Source organism: Enoplosus armatus, chromosome 12 (assembly GCF_043641665.1).
Source record: "Enoplosus armatus isolate fEnoArm2 chromosome 12, fEnoArm2.hap1, whole genome shotgun sequence".
NCBI classification, from domain to species: Eukaryota; Metazoa; Chordata; class Actinopteri; order Centrarchiformes; family Enoplosidae; genus Enoplosus; species Enoplosus armatus.
The window spans coordinates 5,421,934-5,434,206 of record NC_092191.1 but is presented as its reverse complement, the minus strand read 5'-3'; the positions used below and the strand labels follow the sequence as shown (position 1 = coordinate 5,434,206).

At 39.9% G+C, this 12,273-nt stretch overlaps 1 protein-coding gene across 1 annotated transcript; it reads left to right on the top strand.

Annotated features, from left to right (window-relative positions):
- Positions 1-1,419: 1,419 nt before the first annotated feature.
- On the top strand, positions 1,420-11,573 carry slc17a5 (solute carrier family 17 member 5). The gene is made up of 11 exons (XM_070915870.1): positions 1,420-1,536; positions 2,858-3,054; positions 4,049-4,282; positions 4,476-4,563; positions 5,088-5,174; positions 5,976-6,094; positions 7,262-7,423; positions 7,843-7,975; positions 8,099-8,246; positions 8,561-8,651; positions 9,759-11,573. The coding sequence occupies exons 1-11, from the start codon at positions 1,452-1,454 to the stop codon at positions 9,894-9,896; spliced, it is 1,482 nt and encodes a 493-aa protein (XP_070771971.1). The 5' UTR covers positions 1,420-1,451; the 3' UTR covers positions 9,897-11,573.
- The last annotated feature ends 700 nt before the right edge of the window (positions 11,574-12,273 follow it).

The following is a 12,273-nucleotide window of genomic DNA, read 5'->3' as shown; positions in this document are numbered from 1 at the left end:
TCAGCTCCTGTCTGTCTGTCTCTCTTCATATCTAGAGTGTGTGTCTCGTTGTTTTCTCTGTCCCTCTGACTGCGGTGGAGACAAACAGCTGAGCTGCTGCTCATTTCAACAACAAACCTGTGTTTGAAGGTTACATCATTCCCACACATCATCTGATACTGTGGCTACATGTGAGTTTGTGCGACGAGAATGTACTGCCCATTCGTCTCTGTACAAAAAAACAAAACAAAACTTGTCTTATTCACCAATAATTGAAATGGGGTTCAGAGAAAAGGCCATTTTGATGATTTGCTTACTGGGGCCTTAAAATCAATTTATTTTCAATGCCATGTGTTCAAAACAGTTATTAAACCCATGTTCTATTTTATTTAGTGTTTTACTTTATTCTCAATTCTCAATTGGTAATGTATCTCGTGTTTTAATATATATTATATTGTTGTAAGTGTGTATATTGTGTAGAGGTACATTGTACGGAGGGTCACAACAAGTTGCATTCATGTGTAAAATGTGCCTTGTTTCATATTTTCGGGATGTTAGTCAAAGCAGGATTCAGTGCATTTTATGACTCATAATGTTATCATGCCAGCCATGTAACACTATATTTGACTCCGTATTTCAGATAGAGGAGCAAAGAGCTGTAAAAACACAAGCCGGTTCAGTGGAACATTTTCACTATAACAAAACCACATGGTGGCGCAGTGGTAAAGCTGGTTAGAGCGGGTTGGGGGTTCAATCCCCGGCTGCCCCCGTCATGTCGAAGTGTCCTTGAGCAAGTCACTGAACCCTAAATTGCTCCCGATGGAGACCAGCACCTTGCATGGCAGCTCTGTCGCCATAGGTGTGTGAATGTGTGAGTGAATGAAGGTTGAAAAGCACTATATAAGTGAGATCATTTACCATTTACAAACTAGAGGAGTCAAAATGTACCATAACGTTGCCAGGCAATTGATTAGAACGCATAAACCACCTAAAGGACCTGAAATTTTGCATATTACCAAACAAATTTTAAATTTATCAAATTACCACTAAGGAGATGCTACACAGACAGCTGGGGCCTTCAGGGCCCCTACAGGTCTGGTAGCCTAACTGTCTGACACAATGTCAACAATTAAAAAAGGTTTTATTTATAGCTCATGTTTCTTTTTTCTGGTCACTCATAATAAATAGTTACTAAATTGGTAAACTGGTAATTACCTTGCATTATTTTTTTGTTTTCATCGTGTTTTTCCTTCACTTCCATATTGTTTAACACCTGCAGACAAAACTCGGGGGAGGAAGTCCACAGCCTTACCGCCCTACTTCCGGCCCGCTGCCCCTCGTCACGTGACGGCAGTTAGCTTGCGTCGCGTAGAGTTGAGCTCAGCTGACTCGAGTCTCCAGTGAAGTTTCTGCTGCTGCTGTTGTTGTTGTCAGGTTTAGTCTGCGATGCAGTAGAACCAGTTATCTGAAAAATGGAGCGGTACGGGTCGGACACGGAGGCGGACGAGCAGGAGACGCCGCTGCTTCACCGAGGACACGAAGAAAGAGTCCAGAGAGGTGAAAGAAAAATATATGCAGCCAGTTAGCTAGCTAACAATACGCGAGGTTCAGTTCGGGTAACATATGCCTCAAATCTGCGTTGCTTTTCCACTGTTTCATTGGGAAGAAACAGGAAAGCAGCGAGCCTTTTAATGTATGTTATTTAATGGTTATTTAGCGGTTGTTTGTTTACTCAGCGAGGAGATATTAACGATAACGTAAACACCTGCGCAATATAATCTAATACAAAGCGACTAAAGCGCCTAAAATCGGACCTGGAGTCTGATTATGACAATGCTTATTTACCGTCACTATATTAAAACCATCGGATACCTCATTTGCTGTTCTTTTATTGTGCATGGTTCTGTTACTAAAGGTAGGTAAATCTGAATAAAAAGGCTTTCATTATCATTGACCACACCTGTCCTGTGCTTTTGACATTTTAATGAGTCACGAGTTTAGGGACATCTGCCCTGAGCTCACATCATAAGACAGGCCTACCTGTGAGTCAGGTCATATCTTACATACCTAGAGGCAGAGCGATGAAAATGTCAGTTTAAAAGTCATGCAAAAGTCAGTACATGAAAGTTGTACCTCTGAGAAACAATGTTTATTTGCGTAAAAGTGCAGTGAGGATCCAGCAGGGCAGTTTCACCTTGTTTAAACATGACTTATTGAAATAATCCTCAAGGTATATTTTCTATGCAAGCATGGCAACCTGTGAGATAAGGACACTGGAGTTTATTGTGTGGGAGGAAAGGCGCTTCCAAGTTTTAACAGGAGCAATAAAGTAGCAGTGTTTTACATAATGTCATATTTATATGTAATATCAATAGACTTATTATACACCAAAGGTTACTTATGAAAATAAGATGCATACATTAAGTGCTGAAACAACTAAATGATCTGGTGAATGACATGAAATGAACCAGTTATAACTTTTGTAAGATATTTAATAAGAATTAGTGATACATCTGAAGATAAAATGTCTGTCTCTAGGAACTTATGATGGGTATTTGCTTTCATTTTGGCATTTTCTAAATGATTAATTAGTTGAGAAAATACTTGATGGATGGATTCATTGTTGCAGCCCAACATGAGGGTGATATTCTGTGAGGAAACACGCAAACGACAAAAAGAAGTGCAGGAGCAAAAGTTTCTAAAAAGCTACAGCTCTATTTTGAGGTTAAAAATAACAATGTATCTACGTTTTTTTTTTTTCTGTATGTCTTTTCTGTACAGTGACTGTACAACTGGTGAATGCAACTGGTAACTTCAGCACACATACAGTATCATCTGCCACAGAGGTCTCATTGCCGTTATTTCTCTCACCTTGTAGCCCCAGTGTGCGGTTCATCACGCTATGGCCTGGCGCTGCTCTCCTCTTTTGGCTTCTTTGTGGTCTACTCGTTGCGGGTGAACCTCAGTGTGGCCATGGTGGACATGCTCAACAACACTCACCAAGCCAGCACCAACCACAGCGGCTCAGTGTGTCCTTCTCATGCCAGCCATGCACGGCCCCAACACAGTCACACGGTAATGAAAATCGGTTGAACTGTTACATACATGTTGGAACGGTTGCCAGTTGAATTTGAGTGGCACCACAGAACTACATTTGTTTCTTGAAAAAACTAAAACTAGAATTAAATCCACTCCAACTATAAGTATTGAGTAAGCACCAACTACCACAGCTGAAAATTCAAAAGTCAGTAAGTCATTTTCAAAGATAGTTAGACTTTCAGTTTGTAATTTCACTCCTCTTTGTGTGTTCCTTAGTGGAGATTTAGACAATTATTGTTCTATTAAAAAGACTTAAAGGCTGAAAGAGGCCAGGCGACCTCACCAGTACCCGTATCAGACTGACTCTCATTGGCGGGCTTCAAAATGCCGCTTTTTGAAAGCAATGGGTAGTGTTACAGCCACGTTTTTCCATTTTTTGTCTGCTGTCCGTGGAAAAAAAAAAACATGTCCGGACTATGCAAATCAGGAGACTGCAGTTGACATGTGGTATTCAGCTGGTATTCAGTTTGTCAGTCTTGAAAAAATTAACTTTGGAATATGATCTGTTTTGACCTACATACCTACATAATATCAACAGTTGAGTATGTACCATTCACAAATGAATGAACAAAACCCTGCATCCAAAAGTGCTGTTTTGCAAAGATGCTCTTATTTTGTTGGATTCACTCACTATGTATTACTGTTGACGAGCTGTGCAGATGACCACTTCTCTAACATGCCATAACAAGGCTAGGACACAATCCACTACTGAAATCTGGGCTATACTTACTCTACTTAAGTGTGTGTTATTTCATGTGTGTGGTAGCTTTGGTGATGTTGACACACTACCTGTTAGAGGTGGAGTAGAAGAAAAGATAATTGTACGAAAAGGAACATAAAGGTAGAGAGAAAGCGTCAGACACATGCTTAAGTACAGCCAAACAACCAGAAACTGTTTTTATTCAATAAGGCCTCATAATATTTGAACTAGCCTAATTCCTAATACAGCTCTGAACCCGTCCCCTCACAGGCCAGTGTGTACGACTGGGACTCTGAGACACAGGGCTGGATCTTGGGCTCCTTCTTCTACGGCTACATCCTCACACAGATCCCTGGAGGCTACCTGGCCGGCCGCCTCGGACCCAAGTGGCTGATGGGCTTTGGAATCCTGGGAACTGTAGTTTTTACGCTGCTCACCCCCGTGGCTGCCGACCTGGGAGCAAGCTACCTCATCGCTGTCAGGGTGCTGGAAGGGATAGGAGAGGTAGGCGATCGGGTTGTTTCATTCCGACACAGAAAGTAGAGTTGAAATTATTTACTCTTTATGGAGTTATAGTCACAGACAGCCAAACAAACTAATACAGAGATGGTTTGTATGGATAGATAAATGCATGACTGGCTGTACCTGAGTGTTATTTGTGCACTTCTGTTGATGTTCTTCTTGTGTTTGTCTTCAGGGAGTCACGTTCCCTGCAATGTACACTATGTGGGCAGCGTGGGCCCCACCGCTGGAGAGGAGCCGACTGCTCACTATTTCCTACATTGGTAAGACATGCAGACACAAGGGGTACAATGTCAACAAGACAAATGACTGCAAAACCTGCTTCTATTTACACAAAACAGTGGGTTTTTGGATCACCTGCCAAAATACTTATTTAACAAAACAGTTTGTCACAGTTATTTGAACAATTAATCAATTGAAATTAACTGAAATTTCATCAAGCAACTCAAGTAATTTATCATGCTAAAACGCCAAATATTTGCTGGTTACTGTTTTATGGGCATTTTCCACTATTCTCTGACTTTATTTACTGAACAATTAATCAATCATTAGAAAAAAGACAACAGAGTAACCAACATTGAAAATAATCTCTTAATTGCAGCTCTAGATTTAGGAACCGTGCGAAACTTGCTCTGATAGATCAGTCTCAGCCTAACCTTGTGTACTTAAAGTGCTGGACTTGGCCACCTCTTGCACGGCATCATCTTGTCACTCACTGTATATTCTTCATTCAGTGTATTCAGACAGCTGTGGGATACAGATGTTTGTCTTTTCTCTTCCATTCCAGGAGCCCAGCTGGGGACAGTAATATCTCTTCCTCTGTCTGGTGAAATCTGCTTCTACCTGGACTGGACCTACGTCTTCTATGTATTTGGTAATATACCTGGGGGGGGGGGGGGGTCACTAGCGGAGGGTGGGGGTGGGGTTACAAGTCATGAGGCAACTGTACCCTTTTGATTTGACATTTTGATTTTATTTGCGAGTGATTGCCGTTTGAGAAATGCCTGTAAGCATTGTGTTGTTTTCATAGTATTGCTGTTTTTGCATAAATGTCAGAATTTGAGGGACTTTGAGGGAATTTCTAACTTTATTTTACACGTGATGCATTATTGCATTAGTCGCAAAACCATTGACTAGAAAGATTTCAGGTCATGAAAGTGCTGTCATGAATAAGTTATGGAAATTTCACATCATAACAACCCTTGGAACCCTGTGCTTAAAAAAAAAAAGTCATCTGATTGAATTTACATTACAGATGAGGTCTCATCTTGTGTGACTGGGAGAGTAAATATAGTGTCTAATGAAGTCGCTGCCAATCGTGATTATTGAAGCTTTTTCATATTTCTCCGACCTCAAGTGGCCTCTTCATTGATGACTCACAGATGGTTGTTTTCCCTTCTACACACCACAGCGCTCTTTGAGCATCAGACAAGCTGTTTCCAGTGTCTGTTCCTTTGTTCCTCTTTGGTCTGTGGAAACGATGATTTAGCAAGTTGAAGAGGAAAATGTGCTCACAGATGGAACCTCTGCAGAAGTCCCACTTTATTTATTTTGTTGCTTGCTTGTCTGGTGGACTACTGCTACTAATTTAACTCCATCTTTAAACCAGTGGAGAGAGGCCACCACTGTTAATCTGTGTTAAAATGAATGCTCGCTTGCTTGTTGTTGTGTCCAGGTGCTGTTGGCCTGGTGTGGTTCGTGTTGTGGGCCTTTCTGGTCTTTGACAGTCCAAACACTCACCCACGGATATCAGAGCGGGAGAGACTCTACATCACCGCATCACTCAAGAACGAGGTAACACCAGAAACCAGACTGTATGTCCTCAATTACAAAACAAAAAGGGTCCCACATTTAGTTAAAATGTGTAACAAATAATATACACTCCAATAAATGTTTTGAATATATAGCTGTTAATGATCTGTAGTGGTAGATTATATCCTTAACTGCCATTTTGGGATATGATGTAGTGTCCTTTACTCTATTGCATTATACTAAGACTAAGACAGTAGCAAAACGAGTGCTTGCAGGCATTTCCAGTCCAGTCCAGTTATCAGATACTAATGTTACGTAATCTCTGTATTGCAGCATTTTACTCTTTTATCTGTCTTACTCAGCTGTTAGGTCACAACACACACCATGACTCTGAGGTTTATAATAGCATTCAGACACAAAGCTTCCCTAAATACTGTACATGTTCACAGAGATGGTGATAATGGTAAAACAGGGTTCATCATTTCTACTCGGATTTGAACCCTGGTATCTCTGTCTACCCTCTGACTTAGAGCAATCTGCAGAAACCTTGAAGCTCCACCAGCATGAGTGACTTCTGTGTGGAAATCCTTTGGTTCATAAAATGTTTGTGAGACTATGACAAGTGCCCTTTTAATAATGACAATTTCATTTTATACATTGAGTCACACACGTGAATAGGACTCTGGACACCTATATGCCATTGAAGGCAGAGTGATGAAGCACAACTGTGGGATTCTTTTCAGCTTGTTTTGGTCAACTGTCGGTAGTGTTTTAAATCAGAAAACGACCAACAACACAGCATTAAGTAGGAAAACATATTGGCACTTTTCTGGCCAGCAGGGGGAGAGAAAGTTAACACAAGAAGTAAACCCACCAATGCAATAGAGGAGAGCTGGAAACTGGCAAGAGACAGAGTATAAAACACCGTCCTGTAAGGCCTATTTTATATATATTCAATGCAAATTAAACACATGGCTGAACAAAGTAAAACAGATCAATAAGTGGCCAAGTTTTCTGGACTTATTTCACCTCTGCCAGAAACTGTAACCTCATTATTTATTCTCAATTTATAAAAAAAACAACGCAATACATATTTACTAGTGCAATACATGCATATATATGCATACATGTATATTGTTATACATATACATGTAGTTTTTAAGGGTGGATGCATTAATCAAGATGCATTCTGCTTCCTGCGTGTCCCAGCTGTCCACATCGTCAGGCTTCATCCCCTGGCGAGCCATAGTGACGTCCGTACCACTGTGGGCCATCGTCGTGGCTCACTTCTCCTACAACTGGACCTTCTACACCCTCCTCACCCTGCTGCCAACCTACATGAGTGACATTCTGGGATTCAGCATACAGCAGGTGAGGTCAACATCACACAAAGGCATTCGTTCATGCTCAGAAGTGCCGCAAACACTTAATAGGAAGAGATAAGGGGTCAAAAGGGATCAGTGTTCATGGCCATGCATCTTTGAAAACCCTTTTTCCTCATACGTTTTTATTGAAAGTATAGACAACTTAACTTAAGGTTAATATCACTCTTTAAGTCAAGATGTGAAGGCTAATCATTTGGTAATAAGTAACATTAGTAATAATGTATGTAAGTGAAGTAGTAACAGATGGGAGATAAATGGGTAAACCAAAACACTTGTCATTGAACATCACAGATTGGTTGTGGTTATATCATCACAGTTAACAATAATTTCTACTCACTGATATGTGTATAATGAGTATGTAATCATAAAAATGTTCTCATCATTGTGTCCGTCTGTCCACCATAGAACGGTATACTGTCAGCTCTTCCTTACATGGGCTGCGCTGTGTTGGCTGTGCTGAGTGGCCAGCTTGCAGACTACCTGCGGGAAACATGCCTCTACCGCACCGTCACTGTCAGGAAGGCCTTCTCCGTTGTTGGTAAGGAATGGCAATATCACAGCTGAATCATGGAGTTTGTGAAACTGAATACAGGCTCTTGGCTTGGACACCATGTCTCCTACTTCTGAGGATGTTTCCTCCGTTACTGTGTCGTTTCTGCAGGGATGATCGGGCCTGCGGTGTTCCTGGTGGCAGCAGGATATACAGGCTGTAACTACACCATGGCTGTGACCTTCCTCACCATCTCTTCCGCTCTGGGCGGAGTGTCGGCCTCTGGCTTCAACATCAACCACCTTGACATTGCTCCTTCGTAAGAATTACCAAGTTCTATCGCCAAAATAACCTCTTACTGTAAACATAATAGGGAGTTCCTGCTCATGATGTTAAACCTAAAAGTTTACAATTTATAGAAAAACTAAATTACTTTTATGTCATAAGAACAGATGCAGAAATTGAATCATTGTGTGCAAAAGTGTCACAGAAGTAATTGTGTAATCCTATATCACTGATTATAGTGAAACTTTTTAGATACTCAGGTTATACAAAGGTTTAGGATCTCCTCCAGGTGTCAATAGATGGAGCTAAGCTGTGATGTAGCTGTAATCAATGTGCTTATGTTTGTAGGTATGCTGGTATTCTCCTGGGAATCACCAACACCTTTGCCACCATTCCTGGCATGGTGGGACCAGTCATAGCAAGAGAACTCACCAAACATGTAAGAAACTCATGTACAATCACACTTTATTGACCAGTCTGCATAGAGGTATTGGTTCCTTGAATTCTAACAGAGCAGTAACTGTTTTGTGTTTCAAAAGGTTTGAAAAACTTGAGTCTAGATTTCATAATAATAGTTGCCACACCCTTACACACCCATATGATGATAGCAGATAAACTTTGTTTTTAGTATGTAGTATGCTGCTGCCGGCATACTAACAGAGGTCACTCTGGGTGTCCTGACCTCCAGTGTCCCTGGATAAACAGATGGTATCCTTACTTTGGCTTGATGCTCCATTTCCTGTCTTAATTGGTTTAGTCACGACAGGATTTGCATGTTAACATTTAGCCACCAGGGGGCATTCATAGTCTATAATAAAAAGCAACACAGTGCTTGATGATAGTTATTGCCTTCACCTTGTTTCATTATTACTTTCTTGGGTTATCACCACACAGTTGTGGACAAACAGTTTGGTCAAGTAACCAAACAGTGTCGTCATTCAGATCATCAACAATGGCACCAGGTGAAGATTTAAAAAAGTCAATAACTCAGTTAAACAATCACATCATCTTTTAAATCATTGACAGTGCCTACCTAAAGTTGCCTAGACTATTATTTTACAAATTAATATTCTGCTTTTTGGACAGTCTGAACATGACCTTACACACTGTACTGTGTCAATTTTAACATTTTCTTAATTGTTCTTAATTTGTGTATTTATGATTGTTAACCAGGAGAAATTCTGTTGAGTCTGCCCAACTCCTCAGGGAGCTCAATGGTTGGGTTTAGATTCAGATGATTAGTCAGGAAAACCAAAGTTAACCTTCGGGATGTCTTGTGATTTGTGATAATTGTTGGATTGTAATTAGTTTTTCCTCTTTAAGATGCATGATTACCATTTTGTCATTAAAATAATGTAGACACTGGTAGAAAAGACATTAAAAGGAATGTTTTGAATATATTTTCAAGACAAACCTTCAGGTTTTGTTTTGCTAAACCAGGAAGTCACAAATTGGAAAATGTTGACCTGTACAGTTGTATGACTGTGAGGGCTAAAACCCTTTTCTTATTTCAACACTAACATTAACTGTGCTGACTGCCCTTCAGAACACCATAGAAGAATGGCAGACTGTTTTCTACATTGCTGCTGCCATCAACCTGTTTGGAGCGGCTGTCTACACTCTGTTTGGCCGAGGAACGGTGCAGCCCTGGGCTGTCCACATGTCCTACACTCACGGAGACTGAGACAGAAGACGACTACCAGACTCGTCCATGTGATGATTCAGATTTATCAGATGGACAAGTCTCAATCACAGGCTTATTCAACAGGTAATTTCAGCGAGAGATGTTCCAGCTGTGCTGATTTCTCAAAGCAGTAACAGCCATGTTACCCTTGAGGATGTTCTTTACTCTGACTGTGGGTACTCAAGAGTCTGTTGACAGATAAACCTACAGTCACAGCAATCAACAAAAAAGTTTGAATTTTTCTGGAGGCAAGAATTATTGAGCAAACAATCACAGCATGAATCTCCAAGAAGTGTCAGAAGAAGCTTATGAAGCCAAGCCCTCTCGTCACTAATTGAAAAAGGGAATGTTGCCAGTTACAGGCTATCTATGCTATCAAGCATTATGAATACAATGGTAAATAAGCTATGGAAGACAAATGATCCCAATGTAGTTCCTTTTTGGTGTTCAGGTTTGCTAGTTAGCCAGCGTGCTAGGCTGTTATTTCTGCACCAAGAGCATATTTTTTACCCTACAACTCCACAGGAAACCCTCTTGAGTTTTATTGCCATTAAGAAGGATGTTTTCTTTCACTTGTATATGTAAAGTTTGGGACAACACAAGTTGTGCTACTTTGCATAACTAAGTGCCAATAAGTGTTTAAATGGTTTGCCTCAAAGATTAACACGTCATCCCAAACTAGACACACATTTGGACTGCACAGAGCGCACAAACACTTGTTTGGGAAAATGCCTTATAGTGAAGCCTCCTTTAAGTGATTTTAAAGCTCTTTGTCTTTTATGTGATTGCAAATGGACCATTATTTTGTATGTACTTGTCACATGGTGCAGGCAAGGGATTTTTACGTGTACAACAATATGTATTGTCTTTGTTGTTCACCAGGCACCTCTTTTTATTTTAGGTAGCAGCAAAGTATAATGCAAATGGAAAGCATGGGTCATGATATTTTCAGTCTGTAACACTAAGAGGATGCTAAGCTTTAAAAGAGGTTCCTGGTGGACACACAGCCTTACGTTATTCACAGGATTTGCACTTTCTGTGTCAATTCTCAGGTATCTTATGTCTTACAAGGGTCGAAAAGGATGTTCGTTTACTTTTTACAGATTGATTTACCTCATTGAGGTATCTGTCCTCAATCTCAGTCTCTAATTGAATTAAGTGTCAACTGAATTATATCCCACTTTAAAATTATTTTAAATAGTACAGTTAACAATGCGGTAGTCACCACAGATGGTGGTTCTTCTTAGTCTTAGTTCATCAATGTGACCAGCTGATTCAATAATGTTTTCCATAAAGTTTGCAGTCTATCATGTCACATGTGTACAATACCGCCTGTATCTTGTCCCTATAGAGGGGTACATCAAAACAAAGCCACAGAGAAAACACTTAACAAGTAGCATCATCATTCCAATTTAAGATGCAATGCACTTGTGCCTTATTATCTTAAACGTGGTCAGACAGTTCAGGACTGTAGATTAATTCTTTTCACAAAGGATTCCTTTCGTTACTGCTTTTTATTATTTCATTTTTAGTGTCTATGTGCACAAAATGAAGGGACTTTTATATGATACACACTGTGCAGTGATCATTGTAAAATTGCACCCTGGAAACATTCCAGAAATATGTCTTGTCATGTATTGTAAATACTTCATCATATACAGCAATGCTCTAATCTGATGTTGTGTTGGGTTATTATTTCATTATATAGCAACTGTCACAGCTTTCAACTAACTAAAGGAACAATGTGCTTTACATTTATTGCAGTTCTGATTATTTCTTTGAGTCTCTGAAGAAAAACTTAAAGATAACCTCTTGAATTCATCTGGACTATTTATTACTTTAAATATATAATCTCATACTTGCGTATGTAAAGGGGGCAAATCCACACCCTAGCTTTTGTTTAATAAAATACTGAAGTAGTATCCCTTAATTAAAAGAATAAATAAGCCATTCTGTGAGAGTTGTTAGTGTCAGTGACCTAACCCTGCTTCCTGCTATGTTTTTAAAAAAAATCTGATAAAACTTAACTACTGTACTGTATATTGCACCATGATAAAGTAATCCAAAGTGCTTCACACTAACAAATGCGGTTTGTCAGAGAGTTTAGGTCTAGGAGAAGGCACAAACTACAGAAACAGCCACCACTAAGGAAAAAAAAGATAATAGTTCAATCTCACAATGAAAGGATGATTATTTTGCACAAGTTTCACCCTCTACATCTCACGCAGTAATCCAGTTCTGCGTGAGTCATATCCACAAACAAAACTATTCTCACACAAAACATGATCTATTTAGGAAATCCTTGATATAATTACGTTTGGACACACTTATCCAACTATATCACCGCTACTACAGAGATCAACAGCCTATAGTTTCA